This window comes from Mastigoproctus giganteus, chromosome 12 (assembly GCF_048544385.1).
Source record: "Mastigoproctus giganteus isolate SK-2022 chromosome 12, ASM4854438v1, whole genome shotgun sequence".
Taxonomy (NCBI): Eukaryota; Metazoa; Arthropoda; class Arachnida; order Uropygi; family Thelyphonidae; genus Mastigoproctus; species Mastigoproctus giganteus.
The window spans coordinates 62,799,540-62,819,486 of record NC_143586.1 but is presented as its reverse complement, the minus strand read 5'-3'; the positions used below and the strand labels follow the sequence as shown (position 1 = coordinate 62,819,486).

The window sequence follows — 19,947 nt, the reverse complement described above, 5'->3', positions numbered from 1 at the left end:
GAATAAACAAGTTCTGCATGACAAAACAAATAAACAAACAAAAAAAGAATTAAAAGAACCTTGATGATGAAATAAAATTCAAAATTGCATTTATATAATCAAAAGGTACAAACAGTTTTCTACAACTGTCACTCATTTTAATAAAATTTACAGTGCAATTGGTGCATTAATTTATTTAAATAAAAACACTTTTTTCCTCTAAATAAGTTTCGTAAGATGTTTTTGTAAAAATGTTTTTCAAATGCGAGAACATTTTTAATATCACAATGGTCTAATTTTTTACAATGAATTTCAAGAATGAAAATTTCACTTTATTATTAATTCTCTAAACACCCATTTTTGTCCATTGGAAACCTGACTGCATGGTTGAAGATGAAGTTGACCTTTCTGATGGCTTAATTCAAGACATTTTCGGTGCAGTTTATGATATAGCAGTTTGGTATTCTGAAAGAAAATGGAAATAATTCAGTCATATTTTTAGTTGCTTACAATTTCCCCATTCAAGTGAAGGACAAATTTTTTTTTTCCACATAATAAGATATTCAGTAAAATTTTAGTTTTTTCTCTCCACAGCTTTAGTTTCATTTTTTGGTATTTTTTTGTATATTAACCTCAGATGTTTCTTCCATACAGGTATTTCACAAGATTCTGTGTAGTATACAATAGCTTAGTGTCATCATTATCCATAACAAAGGTGTAATTCATGTCAATATGCAAGACAGAAGAAAATTAAATGAAACAATGGCAATTTGATAACACTTTGATATGATTGGATATTGGAATTTATATGTAGAAAAACATATTAAAAGAAAGTTTTTGCATATAACATGAACAACTTATCAGATAGATACTGGATGCATTGAGTTTCTATGCATATTAAAACATCATAGGTTACTATCAGTGAGTGTCCAAAACATTCAGTAAATATGACAAGATTTTGAGTCATAAAAAATTTGATAATTACAAATGTGACATTTGCAATCCAACATACACAGCGTTTTAACTAACAGTAACTTAAGAATAATACCTAAAGTGAAGTTTAGAGGAAAATAAACTGCTGTTAGCACACACAAGTTTAAGGTATGATGACCAATTTTTCAGCCTTGGTGTAAAGTATGGTTTTTATAAAGTGAATAAAAATTCCAGTACATTGAAAGAAACAAAGGAAATAAATGTTAAAGAAATTCCAAATTTCAGACCAAGAACATTTCAGTGAATTTTTAATGATGCTAGATTTGTTTACAGTAAATGCACATGGCATCTCATATGCTTAGAACATTTGTCAAGTAATCAAATGTATCCCTGCATTGTCATTCATCTGAGGCCATGTCTATGGTAAGGAAACTGATTATTTGTTATTCCAGTAAGATTGTAAGAAAGTGTCATGGTGGTGATGTTATGTTATGTTATGTTATTTTTGGTTTTTAGGAGCATTAGCAACTAAGGCCATATTGCTCCAGGGATATGCGATGGTCATACTCTGACCTTTCCGCATCCTCCGTATTTGGTGGTCACGGGCTCGAACCCCGGTCTAATCAAGGAGCGTGTGCTACGCACTGCTGCTCCTGCCCACTTGGCTACGGAGGCGCCTCATGGTGGTGAGATGGAATTCTGTTTTATCATGATGCTAGTACCATTAACCAATTCAGGTGGTGCAAGTTAAGTTGCACACAAACAAGGTTGAGAAATAGCATTAAGGATTTTAGTCAGATCACAGAATGATTACAGAGGTGAAAGCAGAAAATCGTGATTAATGATTATTTTTCAGACTGGGCTAATATAAGTAGGGTTCCACAAGGACAGTGACTGGTACCACTGCTTATGGGTCTTCATATTTGCATAATGGTTTTATTAATTGCCCTTGCTTTCTGTGTTTCTGGGCAGAAGGGTAGATAAGCAGTACAGAAGGAGAGAATGGTCTGTCCACCTTAAGTTGCATGTGTGCACACATGTATGCACGTGTGCACACACGCAATATGGTAAACAACCCCCTGGTTATAAGAAACAACCCTGCTCCCACCACTCCATATTAAGCTGCAACTACTCAAACAATTTGTTAAAGCATTGGATCCTTAAGTTGACAATACAAGCATATACAGTATATGTATCCAAAATTATTTGATGCAAAAGGAAAAGGTGGCATATTTATTGGCTCCCGAGTTAAGCAAATATTAACTTCACAAGAAATGGAAGACAAAATGACTGATGCCGAGTAGAATTTCTAGCATTTGTTTTGCCTTGCAGTGAATGGTTTTTTTTTTTTTTTTTTTTTTTTTTAATGAAAACTCCAAACACGAGAGGTATTAGAACCTATAGTACTTGGTACTGTGCTTGGATTGGAGGTTGAGAAGACAAAAGAAGATATCTGTTGACATTAGACTTGAACTTCTGTAGACTAATTTTAGGAAATACGTATGAAGGAAGGTTGTTCCAGAAAATGGCAGCTGAATGAATAAACAAGGAAGATGAAAAGCTGGTTCTGTGAGTTGGACAATGAATGGATGTTGGCTGGTGGCGGTATGTGTTTGGACTGTTTTGAAAGAGAGAGCAGGAATTAAAGAAGCCAATTCAGAAGAACAGTGTCCATGGAAGTATCTGTAGAAAAGGCATGCAACAGAAACATTACATCTATGAGACAGAGAGTGGAAAGACTCTGTTAGACATGAGTCAATTAATTAACCTAACTGCCCTCTTCTGAATGGAATCTAGAAGCCTGAGAGAGGTTTTGGGGGCACTGCCCCAGATGTGGGAACAATATTCCATGGTAGGGCAGATCTGGGATTTGTACAGAGTGAACAGCTGTTTGGAAGAAAAGTAACGCCGAGAGCAAAAGAGAAAACCAAGTTTTTTTTTAGATGTAGAGGAAGCAATATTTGTAATGTGCTTGTGCCAAGAGATATTAGAAGTTAGGGTAATCCCCAAAGATAAGCATAGGAGCAGAAGAATCCTTTTTGCAAGATATAAGACAGGACTGAGTTTCAGAAGGATTGAAATCAACTAAGCTGTCTTTGCCCCACTGGAGAATTACCTGGAGATCGGCATTTAAGAAATTGGTATCGGATATTTGAGAAGTTGAAGTTGATTGAGCAGGGCAAGGTTTCTCAAACTGGAAGGTGGAATGCAATGTGCTAACGTCAGCAAAATTATGGATAGAATTTCTGGTCAATGGAAGAAGGTCATTAATGTACAAGAGGAAAAGAGTGGGGGAAAGAACTGAACCTTGGGGGACACCAGCATTAGTGGAGAAGTTAGAAGAAGAGAGCCATCTACCATTACCCTCAGTGAGTGGTCAGAGAGAAAACTGGATAACTAATTACAAAAAACACCTGGCAAACCATAAGATGGAAGATTATGGTGTTTAGAAGACCTTTATGCCAAACACAATCAAAAGCCTTTGAGATGTCAAGAGCAACTACTTGTGTTAATATTAAGTTGTTTAATATTAAGAGCAAAAATTAAAAAGAACTAGTTAAGTTCATTGCAAATTATGGAAAAATAGTATGCAGAATATCAATCAAGCTCCATTTATTTGCATTTTCACCTGAATTTTTTTCATTACAATTTTGGGTGATTAGTGATTAGCACATGTAGAGGTTTCATCAGGACAGTCAATGGAGATGAGGTACTAAAGAAACAAATTATGGGTCATCATCAGCAGCATGTTGATGAAGATCCTGACATGTTGTTGTTGTTATTTGGTTTTTAGGAGCATTAGCAACTAAGGCCATACTGCTCTGGGAATATGCGGTGGTCATTCCCTGACTTTTTCGCATCCTCTGTATTTGGTGGTGACTGGCTTAAACCCCAGTCTAATCAAGAAGCGTGTGCTACACACTGCTGCTCCTTCCCAACTGGCTACGGAGGCACCTATTCCTGACATGTGAGAACTCGCTGCACTCTATGATCATCAATGAGCACATAAGACACAAATTTTGCTGAAATGCATCACATTTCCAAATCTTGTGAAGTCTTTAAATGACACAGAGTATCTTCCTTCAAAACATGTTTTTCACATTTTGTAGGTTTCTTTTGCATTTTCCCCTAATTTTAAACACCACATACGTGCACACGCACACACAAATTTAAATCAAAGAATGGTTGCAAAATAATTGATAATTTTTACACATTTTTGAATATATTTAAAGAAAAACTGAACATACTATTAGAATGAATACATAAACAAAGTGGGGAAAATTTTGCTAATACTGCTTCCTTGCAACACTTTACCAATACCAATGCTATTATATATTATAGTATACCAATACTATTGTATGCAAATATACATTTTGAACATTTATTCATCTTACAAAAATAAAGAATTATGACCAAGTAACAAAGTGCTTATCTTATATGAAGATAACATGAAATATGAATAAATAACTTTATTGAACAATAACAAAATTAAAGAATTATTCTAGGTAAATTATGCTTACAGCATCATACTGCCATGGTCCATCTACAGTCCCTAACCTGCAGAATACCAATTTCATGTGTGTGGTATCTGCCTCTATACATCGTTCCCCAACTCCTAACTGGCCTTCTTCATTCAACCGAAAGACCTAAAAGCACCAAATGTCTATTTACAAAAATTGCTTGTTTGATAAATAAATAAAGTTTTAATATCAGAAAAATTTTTATCAATTCATTAAATTTTTGACTATTATTCTACGATATTTCTATCCACATGCATTTAAACTGTTGAAAAAACAGTTTGAACCAATATTCTGGCACTAGTGAATAGTTGGAATCGCCATTGTCATTAAATTTAGTATCCAGCAAGCTAATACATCAAATTATTTAATGTAAATTTCAATAGTAGTCACTAACAAAGACATTAGCATAATACTTCCATTATGCCAGCATGGTCATCAAAGGATTATGCTTAGAGCATTAAGAAAATGTGGTTGAATTCACTAATGATGAGGGTCACAGAACTCGTGGAAATAATGTGAATAGACAAGACAATCGACTATGATGATATATAATAAGTAGTGACCAATAATATCTATGAACATGGCTATTGAGATGTTTTGAGAATCCCAATACAGGACATTGGTATTCTTGTGGATGATGAACTGCACTTAAATCTATATGAAGAAATTCCTCACCTGATTATCAGCAGATGACCAATGGTTGAACAATTTCTTTTGCACAGATGAGACTTGCCACTGCCACAGTTCAATATCTGGAACGCACTGTCAAATGGCCTAATGAACTACTAGCTAACATCCATTAACACATTCTATGGCAGTGGCAATGATGCACTTTGGTCCATTCCTAAACAACCTGATATTTCCTAGCAAGTTGTTTGAAAATGGCAGGTAAACAGAGAAGGCCAAAAGTCAAAAAGCTTTGTTTGTTTGTTTGGTTGGGATTTTATTGGCGCATTAGCAACTAAGTGTCAAAAAGCAATGAATTAAGAACTGCTGAGAGCTATGTTCATCATCTGACTGTAGACCAGGTTAGCTTTTCTGTGCTAATTTAAGTTCCAATATTATTTATGAAATTTTCATTTCTTTTATAGTAATAGGGATTTCAATTACATTACCCGAAACAATGTTCTGCTTCTGGAAATCCCTGATCAGAATGGTAGTTCTCATAACTACACTGATCAACAAGTTCTGTTCACTGAAATGTCAGCAGTGTAAATTACATATATAGCATTTTGTATCCCGAACATTAGAATTATATTCTGACAAACTCACTGATCTTGCGTTCTATGTTGTAAAGTACAAGTAACAAATATGGAACCATGCAAATAAAACTGACCAAGGAGAGGCATTTTTTTCAATAATTCTGTCAATTGTAGTTTCAACGTGCCACAGAACTTTTACAAATTGAAGAATGACTTGTACACTGAAAGAACAGAATTCATGTGATACTTGGTTCCTGGGCAACTCAATGCTGTCATCCCTCTTGCTAGTGGACGAACCCACCACATGGCAGGTATATAGGTACGCTGCATTCACGTAGATGGTAATTCGATGTCAGTATGGATAAACGTAGTGAGTTAACAGACTTTGAAAGAGGTATGATAGTGGACACCCACTGTATGGGTCATTCTATCATGGAGGTGGTACAGAAATTGCACTATCCCCATTCAACAGTATCAAGAGTGGGGAATACACCATTTTCAGAATAACATTTACTTAAAGATTTAATTACCATCAGGGGTAAAGGAAAGAGTTTTTACTTCCGTAAAGGTGAGTACAGTGGTCCCAGAAAGTTTTTAAATTCTGTACAGTGGGATTAACTGACGATGTTACCAACAGTAAATTCTAAGTGGGAACCATTCAAGGAATTAATCGTGGAAGCTACTAAAAGTTTCATACCTATTAAGAAATATTGTTCAAGGTTTAGGCCTAAATGGTTGTCAAATGAACTAATGAGACTCGTAACAGAGAAGAAAAATGCATGGGATGCATATAAATTATCAAGCGACTCAGAAGCCTATGGCAGGTATAAGTTAATCTGTAATCAGGTCACAAAGGAGGTTCGGCAGGCGAAGGCAGATTACGAGAAATCCTTGGCAAAAGATGCTAAGAAAAACAGCAAGGATTTCTTTACTTATATAAACTCTAAAAGGAAGGGGATGAATCTGATTGGTCCACTTGACATCGATCATTCGACTGTTGATGATCCTGCTCAGATAGCAAACAAACTGAATGAGTATTTTGCATCTACATTCACACGTGAGGAATTATTAAGGTTTGAAAATGGCAGAAGGTTATCAAATTGTAGCAGGGTGCTTAATGATCTTGTAATAACTGAGAGCAAAGTGGAAGAGAAATTGTTGAAGTTAAACGTAAGAAAAGCACCTGGGGTGGATGGGATCTATCCAGTTATATTAAAGGAGGCGGCAAAGCAACTAAGCAAACCCTTAGCCATAATTATGAGAGCATCCTTGGACTCAGGGAAGGTTCCCACGGACTGGAGATGTGCAAATGTATCCCCAATTCACAAAGGGGGATCGAAGGGTGACACGAGTAATTACAGACCAGTTAGTTTAACTTCTGTTCCGGGTAAAATAATGGAGTCGCTGGTTAAAGATGCATTGCAGGATCATCTAGACAAGACTGCAGCAATAATTCAGACACAGCATGGGTTTGTTAAGGGAAAGTCTTGTCTGACAAATTTGATAGGATATTATGATGTGGTTACAAAGGAACTGGATGCAAAAAACAATTTTGATATCATATATTTGGATTTCAGGAAAGCTTTTGACATGTTGCGCATGGAAGACTATTGTACAAATTGGAGCAGAATGGTATTAAGGGTAAGTTGCTACAATGGATAAAAGGATGGTTAAGTGCGAGAACACAGGGGTGGTAATCAATGGGTGCTGCTCTTCTTGGACTAATGTTATTAGTGGAGTCCCACAGGGTTCGGTGTTAGGTCCACTGTTGTTTTGTATATTTATCAATGATATTGATGAAGGTATATCAGGCTTAATGTCGAAGTTTGCAGATGATACAAAGGTTGGCAGGGTTGTTAATGACAGTAATGGCAGTGTGCTACTGCAACAGGATCTAGAAAATCTGGGCTGATGGGCTAAGAAGTGGCAACTGAAGTTTAACCTTGACAAATGCAAAGTACTGCATATGGGTAGAAGTAACCCCAGAGAAACGTACCAACTGTGTGGTACTACACCCAAGGTGGTAGAAAATGAAAAAGACCTGGGAGTAATTGTGCAGTCAGATATGAAGTTCTCTGAGCAATGCATACAGGCTGCCAGGGCAGGTCATGGGGTTTTGTCAATGATATATAGGAATTTTGCTAGCAGAGAAAAGGAGGTGATTATCCCTCTGTATAAGGCAATGGTCAGGCCATGCCTTGAGTACTGCGTACAGGTCTGGAGACCTCATTTTAGGAAGGATGTAGATTTACTTGAACGTGTACAGAGAAGGGCAACAAGATTGGTGAGGGGAATGAAGGGATCCTCTTACCAAGAGAGGCTTAAGCTCTGCAAATTGCAGTGGCTGGAGACTAGGCACCTGCGCAGTGATCTGATTGAGGTATATAAGGCCTTGAATGGGTTGAGCACGCTGAATTCTGATGGGATCCTTCCACTTATTCAGATTACGAACCTAAGGGTGCATAAATTCAAATTAAGAAAAGACAGATGTAGAATAGATGTGCGGAAATTTGCCTTTAGCCAGCGGGTGGTTAATTGCTGGAACAAACTTCCATCTGTCGTTGTGGAAGTTGATAGGTTGAATAATTTAAGGAGGAACTGGACAGGCATTTGGAGGGAATGGTGTGATTTTTGTTTGATTTTGTTTGATTTTGCTTCATAAGCTTATACACTTGCTTTCTTGCATCACATGCCACTACTACTACTACTACATCTCACTGTGGGCAGCGCTGTGGGCGGAGAAAGGTGTTTCAGCCAACTGGAGAGCGACAGTGGCACAAATCACTGCTGACTTCAATGAGAGAGGTGCCAGAAACATTTCCACCAAGACCATCAGGCGATTATTAGCCGCAATAGGTTATGGGAGCCACCGACCCACCAGAGTCCAATTGCTAACACCACGACATAGTACTCTATGCCTCAACTGGGCAAAAGAACATCAGCACTGGACCTTGGATGATTGGAGACTGGTCTGATGAATCCCGTTTCCAGTTATTTTGAGCGAACAGGAGGTGCATATCTGGTAGAAACTGCAAGAAGCTATGCACCCGTCATGTCAGCAACGACATGACGGGCACATAGAGTCCCATTTCTAACACCATGACATAGGACTCTACACCTCAAGTGGCAAAAGAACATTGGCACTGGACCATGGATGATTAGAGACGGGTCTCCTGGTCCAATGACTCTCATTTATAGTTATTTAGAGCAAACATGAGGGTGTGTAACCCTCCTGTTTGCTCTAAACCTCCTGACAGAAACCTCACAAAGCTATGCACCTGTCATGTCAACAAGGAACTGTTCAGGCAGGTGGTCGGTTGGTAATAGTCTGGGGTGTGTTCAACTGGCACACGTTGGGACCTCTGGTCTAGACACAGCTCTGAACGGTCCAGGTTACATGTCCATCCTTGCAGACCATCTGCATCCCTTCATGGTCATTGTGCACCCACAGGGCAATGGACTCTTCCAGCAGGACAATGTGCCTCCCCACAAAGCAGTGGTGACTAGAACATGGTTCGAAGTGCATTCTGCAGATTTTACCACCATGGAATGGCCTCCCCATTCACCAGACATCAACCCTGTGGAACATCTTTGGGATGCTGTGGAAAGATCCATTCGAGCTTTGGATCGTCCATCTAAGAATGCAATGGAATTATGGAAAGCGGTGCAGCAAGCATGGATGGAAATATCTGTTGAATGCTTTCATGAAAGCATTCAACAGATATTTCATGAAAGCGAGGCGTTGAGTGGACTCAACGCCTCGCTGTGCGACTGCCCTTATCTGGGTGAAAGGTGGGCCTACCCATTACTACCTATGATTTCTGTCCACTCAGTGTAACATGATTGCATGTTTTGCTGGCATCAGCAGAAAACACAATTGGTGGCAGATTACCAGTGGTCAGGAGCGAGAGTGCACAGCACGCGTTCCTTGAGTGGACCGGGGTTCAAGCCCGTGACTACTAAATACGATAAATATTTGTATTGACGATTTATTGTAAACTCTACTGACTTGGTTGTCGTGCCGGAGTATAAACAGAAAATTTATTTATTTATTCTTTGTTGCTATCTAGATAGAAAAGAGAAGTTTATTTTTTAAAATGGATTACTGCAACCGATGAAGTATTGTTAAAATTTTTTGAAGCGAAAACAATAATCTGCTTAAGTGCCATTCTTCATTATCCTGACCCAAGGAAGTTTTTGAAGAGAGCCAAATAAAATGAAACAAATGGTCATTGCTGCTAAAACTTCTTCAGATATTCTTTGCATTCATAAGATCAGAAATTCAACAGAGAATACTGTTTCATTTCTACTAAGACCTTCACTGTGAAAGAAGCCAGACCTATTAAAGCAAAGTCACTGATTCCGCATGAAAATGCATCCAGTCACAAGGCTTGTATGGCGATCAAGTTTTTGCAAGAATAGATCTGTGACATTTTACCTCACTCTGCCTAAAGTTCAGACCACAGCTCCCAGATACTGATTTGTTTCCAAAGTTTAAGAATACACTGGAGGTGAAGGGGGCAGGATTTTCCACTCTAGATGAACTCAGTATGGATAACATTTATACATGTTTACTATGAAAGGAGCCCTTTACAGTATTAGCCATTCTCCAGCAATTGCAAATTGTTACTGATAAGCAGGGGAACTGCACTGAAGGTTTATAATAATTTATTCAGATTTAATAAACTATCAAGGGGATATATGACCAAGTTATTCCATGTTATTTTAAACTTTGTGAGGATAAAACATTCCTTAAATGAAGCAAAAGGACCAAGCAGTATAACTCCACATTCAGACAAACTGAGAGAAAAGGTTTGCCATGCTCCTTATCACTATTTGTAAATTACCTACCGGTATCATTCCTAATGGTCTAGGGTAGAGGTGCCCAAGCTTTTATACCTTTCATCCACCCTTTAACATATTTCATAAATTTCAAGACCCCTTCCAGAACAAGTGCAAATAAACAGATCTGACATAAAATTTAGTTATGAATTTACATACAAGGTGCAGCTAAAAAGAAACAAGAAATTTTTTAAAATCCTTTATTATTGTAAATACAATTTCAATGTTTATCCCATTCAAAGTACTCTCCAGCTGTGTCTATTCAGCATTCCATTTTTGATTTCCAGGATCTAAAGCAGCAATGGGAGTCCTCAGAAAATACTGCCTTTAATTGTTGTGTTCTTTTGAATGTCTGCTAAATCTTCAACGTGTTTTCCTTTGAGGTGGATTTTAATTTTGAATATCTTCTAAATCTTCAAAGCGTTTCCCTTTGAGGTGGATTTTAATTTTCAGGAACAGAAAAAGATTGCACGGCATCAGAGCTGGAGAATAAGGTGTGTGCTCCAACATTGTGATCTTTCACTGTGACAAAGGAATGACACCAATGCATTGCCATGATGCAAAATCCATTTGTCCGGCCATAAATTGGGCTGTATCTTTCAAATTTTTTATGAAGTCTTCCTAAAATCAATGTAGAATGGCTGATTAACATTATGATTTGGCAGAACAAATTCACGATGAACACCATGACAATCAAAGAAAACGACAAGCATGGACTTGATCTTTGATCAAGATATTCTTGTTTTCTTTAAATGGGGAGAAGAGGGAGTTTGCCACTGCATGCTTTGACACTTGGTTTGTGGATCATACTGAAAGATCCATGATTCATCTCCGTTATCACTGAATCTAAAAAAGTCAGGGGTCTCACAAATTTTTTCCAAATTTGCACTGAAACTTCCACACATTTCTGTTTCTGATCATTTAAATAGATGATGGGATACACTTAAATAGAAAGGGTGCAAGAATTTTTGCTGATGCTGTCGAGGCAGCATCAGCAAAAATTCTTGCTGATGCTGCCTCGTGGGTCGGAAAACTGCTAGTTGGGGGGATACAAGGACTAATAGATTAACAGTAGCCATTGGCAGAGGTAGAAGTGATTCTTGCACTGCTTCTATTGAAATGAGCAGAACCCTGAAAAACAAGATGCAGGATATTTCAGAGACTGCTGGGAGTCATTGCGGTACAAGTAAACACATGGGCTGTGTTAGGGTAGCTAAGAATAGAAACAGGTGCATGTATACCTGCGTGTACACCAATGCTAGGAGTTTGGTAAATAAATTTGATGAATTTGAGGTATTGCTCAAACCATCAAAGGCAGATATCGTTGGGATATCAGAGACGTGGTGTCACACAGATATAAGGAATGCGGAACTGGAATTTGGGGAATACAATGTGTATAGAAAGGATAGACAGGACAGGAGGGGAGGAGGGGGTTATGCTATTAGTTAAGAAACCCATAAAATCCAAGGAAGTGAAGCCAGTCGACATTGATGGACAGGGCAGTGTTGAGTCAGTTTGGTGTGACATAAGCATAGGGAAATCAAAATTGAGAGTAGGAGTGTGCTATAGGCCTAATGACTCTGATGAGTATAATAAGATATTGTACAGGAAAATAGAGTGGGCCAGTAAATCAGAGAGTCTTATAATGGGGGATTTTAATTTCCCAGATATTGACTGGAATTTGTGGGTTGGTCACTCACACACCAGCAAGGCTTTTGTGGATTTATTGGATGATTGTTTTCTACATCAGCATGTTCGTGAGGCAACAAGAGAGAGCAATACTCTTGATCTGATTATCAGTAGTGATTCTTCATGCATTAAGAATCTACAGATAAATGAACCACTAGGTGGCAGTGATCACAGTGTGTTGAAGTGGGATTTACTCAAGGAGGTAACTACCATCAGAGGTAAAGGGAAGGGTTTTTGTTTTCGTAAAGGTGACTGTGATGGTCTGAGACAGTATTTAAATTCTATACAGTGGGACCACCTGATGATGTTACCAACAGCAAACTCAAAATGGGAAGCATTCAAGGAACTAATCTTGGAAGCTACTAGGCTTTACATACCAACTAAGAAATACTGTTCAAGGTTTAGGCCTAAATGGTTATCAGATGAACTAATGAGACATGTGGCAGAGAAGAAAAATGCATGGGATACATACAAATTAATGGGTGTCATGGAAGCCTATGATAGATATAAGTTGGTCTGTAACCAAGTCACAAAGGAGATTAGGCAGGCAAAGGCAGATTACGAAAAATCCTTGGCAAAGGATGCAAAGAAAAACAGAAAAGAGTTCTTTATCTATTTAAACTCAAGAAGGAAAGGGATGAATCAGATTGGTTCACTGGATATTGATGGTTCAACAGTTGAGGATCCTGCTCAAGTGGCTAACAATCTAAATGATTATTTTGCATCTACATTCACGCATGAGGAGTTATTCAGGAAGGAGAATGACGTAGGTAAAGTAAACATTGGCAGTGAGCTAGATGATTTTGTAATAACTGAGAGGAAAGTGGAGGAGATATTGTTGAGGATAAACATAAAAAAGGCACCTGGGGTGGATGGGATCTATCCAGTTATATTAAAGGAGGCAGCAAAGGAAGTAAGCAAACCCCTAGCCATAATTATGAGAGCTTCTTTGGACTCAGGGGAGGTACCCATAGACTGGAGATGTGCAAATGTAACCCCAATTCACAAAGGATGATCAAAGGCTGACACAAGTAATTATAGACCTGTTAGTTTAACTTCTGTTCCAGGAAAATTAATGGAGGCACTGGTTAAAGAGGCCCTGCAGGATCATCTAGACAAGAATTCAGTTATAGCTCAGATGCAGCATGGTTTTGTTAAGGGCAGGTCTTGCCTGACCAATTTGATTGGATACTATGATGTAGTCACAAAAGAACTGGATGCAGGAAATAACTTTGATATTATATATTTGGATCTTAGAAAGGCTTTTGATACTGTTGCACATGGAAGACTGCTGCACAAATTGGAGCAGTGTGGCATTGGAGGCAAATTGCTGCTATGGATAAGGGGATGGTTGAGTGGCAGAAGACAGAGAGTGGTAATCAATGGACACTGCTCAACGTGGACTAATGTTATTAGTGGAGTTCCTCAGGGTTCAGTGTTGGGTCCGTTGTTGTTTTCTATGTTTATGAATGATATTGATGATGGTATATCAAGTTTAATGTCCAAGTTTGCAGATGATACAAAGGTTGGTAGGGTTGTTAAGGACACTACTGACGTTATGCTGCCGCAACAGGATCTGGAAAGGTTGAACAGATGGGCTGAGAGGTGGCAAATGAAGTTTAACATTGACAAATGTAAAGTACTACATATGGGAAACAGTAACCCCAGAGCAACGTATCAACTCTGCGGTACTACACTGACAGTGGTGGAGAATGAAAAAGACCTGGGGGTAATTGTGCAGGCAGATATGAAGTTCTCTGAGCAGTGCAGACGAGCTGCAAGAGTAGATCATGGTGTCTTGTCAATGATATACAGGAATTTTTCTAGCAGGGATAAGGAGGTGATTATTCCCTTGTATAAGGCAATGGTTAGGCCACATCTTGAGTACTGTATACAGGTCTGGAGGCCTCATTTCAAGAAGGATGTAGAGCTGCTGGAACGGGTACAGAGAAGGGCAACAAGATTAGTGAATGGAACAAAGGGTTGCTCTTACGAAGAAAGGCTTAAGTTTTGCAAATTACAGAGTCTGGAGACTAGGCACCAGCGAGGTGATCTGATAGGTGTATAAAGCATTGAATGGTTTGAGCATGCTCAATGTCAATGGGATTCTTCATCTTGCTCAGAATAATCACCTCAGAGGGCATAAATTCAAATTGAGGAAGGACGGATGTCAGATAGATGTGCGGAAATTTGCATTTGGCCTGCAGGTGGAACCGACTTCCATCACTTGTTGTTGAAGTTGATAGCCTAAACAAATTTAAGGCTCAACTGGACAGGTATTTCGAACGAACGGAGGGGTGAAATGGGAGTGGTGTGTTTTTTTTTTTTTTTTTGGCTGATGCTGAATAAGCTTGCTTTCTTGCATCATATGCCTTTACTAATGCTAATGCTAATTTGTCAGGACGTGCAGAACAATTCATGTGCACACCTTTTTCATGCCCAACTACTCTGTCAAAATTGTTCTTACTATTTCTATGTCAATGTGTAACTGTTCTGCAATTAGTCAAATGCTCATCCAATGGCTTTGACACATGATCTCTTGAATTTTTTTTTAACATTCTCATCTATCACTGAATTTGGCAGTCTTCCAGTCTTCTTGTCATCGTGGACATCTTACCATCCATCTCTGAACCATTTGTGCCATTCATACACATTGGCTGACTCACGGTTTCATCAGACACTTTTCATAACATCCCCATTGTTTCTGCTCCATTTTTATCAAGTTTCACTAAAAATTTAATAATAATTCTTTGCTCTAAATTAAGATCAGTCATTTTTCTGCCAAAAGGTTAAAACACTGATCACTTAAAGAGGAACAGTTCAATCAAAACTTAACTGATTGCAAAAACACAAAAAATGGGCTGTACAGGAAAAAACAAGCAACAGACCATATGAATGCTATTGACATGTGCAATAGTATTCATATGGTATTGGCAAGCAACAATTCTCATTTCATTTTAGATGCAAATTGTGCTTTTATAAATTAATATGTACTTCAATCTCAAATACTGAAATAAAATTTGCTTCATACCTGGATTTGGGGAATGGTTTGTCCATATTTTGTTAAAAAAGTGCTTTTTAAAAACAATACATGCCCCTCCCAGAAAAAAAAAAACCAAGTGCACCCCACCATTGGGTGCACCCAGCCCTTTGGAAACCTCTGGTTTAGGGGTTAAGGCAAAATTTTATTGGTCCAAAAGTATCAAATTCGACCTTCTTAGCTATGCTAAATATGCATGTTTTGTTCATGATTTTCTGTATTTTTATTTTGCCATTTTTTACTTTCTCTTATATTAGTTCAATACAATTCATTATAAAAAAGATAGTAAGTTACTTTAATTACTTATTGACTAATTACTTTAATTACTTATGAAATAAGAGGCTAATAACAAAAATAGGTCCTGCATTCTTCAAACAGGCCTTGGGGAATAGGAAAATTATAACTCATAATGACTGGAATTAAACACACCAACCATATATGATCAAAACTTTATGAAAATAAATAAAAATAAAACAGGATAAAATTTAATGTAAAAATAACACACACTGACAACTGTAGAGTTAAAAGTGATAAAAATATAGATAAAATTAAAAGACAAAAAAATAGACACAAAATATTACAAATTAGAAGCAATAAAACAAAGCCATAGCTTTCAAAGGCAACTACCTCCTTTACCAACAGCAAGAACTTTATTGTCATGGCACATTCTTAAATAACATCAGCAGAATCACGGCTCATAGCATGTGTTACTGTAGGAGCATGGGAATTATCCTCTAAATGTGCATGGAGAAAATGGCTCAGGAGCATGCCAGCAGAACCATTCATCCCATACAAGAATTACAGTTTCAAAGCAGGCTGAATAAGGACTGCACTATCTCTATTGATGGTATTATATTCTGAAGAACAAATCTGCAAGCTCTCGAGACATTTCTGGTGCCAATACCTATGTGAACAATCAACGATGACAACCTGCCTGGAGAAGTTGTGGTTCTCCTCATATACTAGAGCAATAGAGACCTCAGACTGTGGAAAATCTGCTGTGGGATTTCCCACAATCTGAGGTCCCTATTGCTCTAGTAAGTTCTCCCATACAATCTTTAAACCTACATTCTGTCTCCCCATATAACACTCCACACAATCCAGACATCTGACATCAAATATAACTTCACTTGTACCCTTGATAGCTATTGGGGTGGAGACTGCATACAGTCGTATCAAAAGTAAAAGAGCCTGTACCTGTATTGCCACAAAACACTTTTCCATGGCTGGAGGAAAGTTCTCTTCGGCTGTGTTCAAATAACTTGATTGCACTACACACTTGCTTATTTTCCTTACTGAAATATTAAAAATCTATATGGTACATTATTAAGAAGGTAAAAGTAACAAATATGAACAATAGATATTTATTTAAAGTATACCCAGTATAAAATAAAATAAAATAAAATATTTCCAGAAGCTTTCGGAACTCGTGTCCCTTTCTCAACTGACAGAATTTTTGAATACATTACAAGCAAAGTGTGGCACGTTACTCATTCGTCATTGTTGTAGCACGGACGTGTGCTGCCTTGCGCCAGTGATCATCCATCAATAAAACGGTTGTCTCCAGGATTGGATGTATACGCATGCCTTTCTGGCGATTTAATGCCTTAGGGTTGTTCATTATGTTTAGTGACTCTAGCCATAGGCGGTGGCGAAAGTGTCGCGCGTGGTCCACTATCTCAAAGTCGCGCTTGGGGTCAAGATCGTGGTTGGTAGCCCAAAAATGTTCTGCAAGCGCGGACTGGTCAGTTTCGGCAAGCCGGATTGCTCTGTCGTGTTCCGTGAGGCGATCCTGGAGACGTCTCGATGTCTCACCTACGTAGCAACTGTTACAGGCCCTACAGGTGATACGGTACACTACATTGCTGCGTAAGACAGGTGTGACAGGGGTCTTCACACTGGAGACAAGTGAACGTAGGTTCCTACCTGGTAATTGTACACATTTTATGTTGTAACTTCTCAGGATCTTCGAGATACGTCCTGACACTCCTGGATAGTACGGAATGTAGGCGGATGATATGCCGACTTGCTTCGGAGGTCTTGGGTTGGAAGTAAGTTCTTGTGCCTGTAACAAGCATCTGTTTAGTACATGGGATGGATAACCGCATCTGGTTAAGTCCGCCTTCACACGGGAGATCTCGTTACGTCTAATTGTGTCGGTGCTGGAATGGCTCCAGGCCCTGGAGAACAGGGTGCGGGCAGTGCTATTGAGATGGCTTGGAGCGTGGCCGGACCCGTAGTTGGTGAATTGACCGCACCACATGGGTTTGCGGTATACTGAGGTCTCTAGATGTGGGCCTACGCGATGCACTAGCACGTCCAGAAACGGGAGCGAACCGTCCACCTCTGATTCTACGGTAAACTTGATGAAATTGGATAGAGAGTTGAGGTATTCTAGTAGTACCGTTTCAGAACCACGTGGTATTATGGTAAAAATATCGTCGACATATCTACACCACGTTGTAATAGGTGTAGGTGGGTTCTGGTGTATCTGCTTCTCCAGATCTTCCATGGCGATGTTAGCTACTACGGAACTGACAGGGGCACCCATAGCAGTGCCATGTACTTGTTTGTAGAGTGAGTCTTCAAAGGTGAAGATGCTGCTAGAGAGGCATAGGTTGAGGGCGGTACAGATGTCATCAGTGGATAGTGACGTCCTGGATTGGAGGCTTAAGTCGCTCTCAAGGAGCCTTCTGGCGCAGTGCACGGCCTGTTGGACGGGAATCGAGGTGAATAAAGAAACCACGTCAAATGATGCCATGACAGAGTTATCAGGGATTGAAATGTCCTTAATGGTGTTAATGAATTCACTGCTGTTTTTAACGGTGTGAGATGTATTACCTATAAGAGGCGAGAGGAGGCTCGCGATGTGTTTGGACAGTTCATACGTTGGGGCACTGCAGCAAGACACTATAGGTCTGAGAGGAATACCCGGTTTATGGATCTTTGGTAATCCGTAGAATTGTGGTAGTTGGCAGCCAGTAGCACGCAGAAGATGGTGAGTCGCGGTCGGGATCTTCTTATCTTTAAGCCATGCGTGGACAAGTTTATTAACATTTCCTTCCAGACGTTTCAAGACTTTAACGGGCTGATCGGTCCAGCACTGTTGTGCTGGACCGATCAGCCTACCGAGAGAAAGCCTTGGCCCTATTACTCGATCCTAACGTATATGAACCTCTACCTGATCCTCCCGTTAAAGTCTTGAAACGTCTGGAAGGAAATGTTAATAAACTTGTCCACGCATGGCTTAAAGATAAGAAGATCCCGACCGCGACTCACCATCTTCTGCGTGCTACTGGCTGCCAACTACCACAATTCTACGGATTACCAAAGATCCATAAACCGGGTATTCCTCTCAGACCTATAGTGTCTTGCTGCAGTGCCCCAACGTATGAACTGTCCAAACACATCGCGAGCCTCCTCTCGCCTCTTATAGGTAATACATCTCACACCGTTAAAAACAGCAGTGAATTCATTAACACCATTAAGGACATTTCAATCCCTGATAACTCTGTCATGGCATCATTTGACGTGGTTTCTTTATTCACCTCGATTCCCGTCCAACAGGCCGTGCACTGCGCCAGAAGGCTCCTTGAGAGCGACTTAAGCCTCCAATCCAGGACGTCACTATCCACTGATGACATCTGTACCGCCCTCAACCTATGCCTCTCTAGCAGCATCTTCACCTTTGAAGACTCACTCTACAAACAAGTACATGGCACTGCTATGGGTGCCCCTGTCAGTTCCGTAGTAGCTAACATCGCCATGGAAGATCTGGAGAAGCAGATACACCAGAACCCACCTACACCTATTACAACGTGGTGTAGATATGTCGACGATATTTTTACCATAATACCACGTGGTTCTGAAACGGTACTACTAGAATACCTCAACTCTCTATCCAATTTCATCAAGTTTACCGTAGAATCAGAGGTGGACGGTTCGCTCCCGTTTCTGGACGTGCTAGTGCATCGCGTAGGCCCACATCTAGAGACCTCAGTATACCGCAAACCCATGTGGTGCGGTCAATTCACCAACTACGGGTCCGGCCACGCTCCAAGCCATCTCAATAGCACTGCCCGCACCCTGTTCTCCAGGGCCTGGAGCCATTCCAGCACCGACACAATTAGACGTAACGAGATCTCCCGTGTGAAGGCGGACTTAACCAGATGCGGTTATCCATCCCATGTACTAAACAGATGCTTGTTACAGGCACAAGAACTTACTTCCAACCCAAGACCTCCGAAGCAAGTCGGCATATCATCCGCCTACATTCCGTACTATCCAGGAGTGTCAGGACGTATCTCGAAGATCCTGAGAAGTTACAACATAAAATGTGTACAATTACCAGGTAGGAACCTACGTTCACTTGTCTCCAGTGTGAAGACCCCTGTCACACCTGTCTTACGCAGCAATGTAGTGTACCGTATCACCTGTAGGGCCTGTAACAGTTGCTACGTAGGTGAGACATCGAGACGTCTCCAGGATCGCCTCACGGAACACGACAGAGCAATCCGGCTTGCCGAAACTGACCAGTCCGCGCTTGCAGAACATTTTTGGGCTACCAACCACGATCTTGACCCCAAGCGCGACTTTGAGATAGTGGACCACGCGCGACACTTTCGCCACCGCCTATGGCTAGAGTCACTAAACATAATGAACAACCCTAAGGCATTAAATCGCCAGAAAGGCATGCGTATACATCCAATCCTGGAGACAACCGTTTTATTGATGGATGATC

At 39.7% G+C, this 19,947-nt stretch overlaps 1 protein-coding gene across 2 annotated transcripts in view; it reads right to left on the bottom strand.

The window, feature by feature from the left end:
- Positions 1–278: 278 nt before the first annotated feature.
- Pgant7 (N-acetylgalactosaminyltransferase 7) overlaps positions 279–19,947 on the bottom strand; it is a 103,045-nt gene continuing 83,376 nt past the window's right edge. For both annotated transcript variants that reach the window (XM_090385997.1, XM_090385998.1), the window contains 2 exons: positions 4,434–4,559; positions 279–444 (listed from right to left, as the gene is read on the bottom strand). In XM_090385997.1, coding sequence (XP_090242123.1) covers positions 307–444; positions 4,434–4,559 — 264 coding nt within the window. In that variant the 3' untranslated portion in view covers positions 279–306. The remainder of the gene's footprint in view (positions 445–4,433; positions 4,560–19,947) is intronic.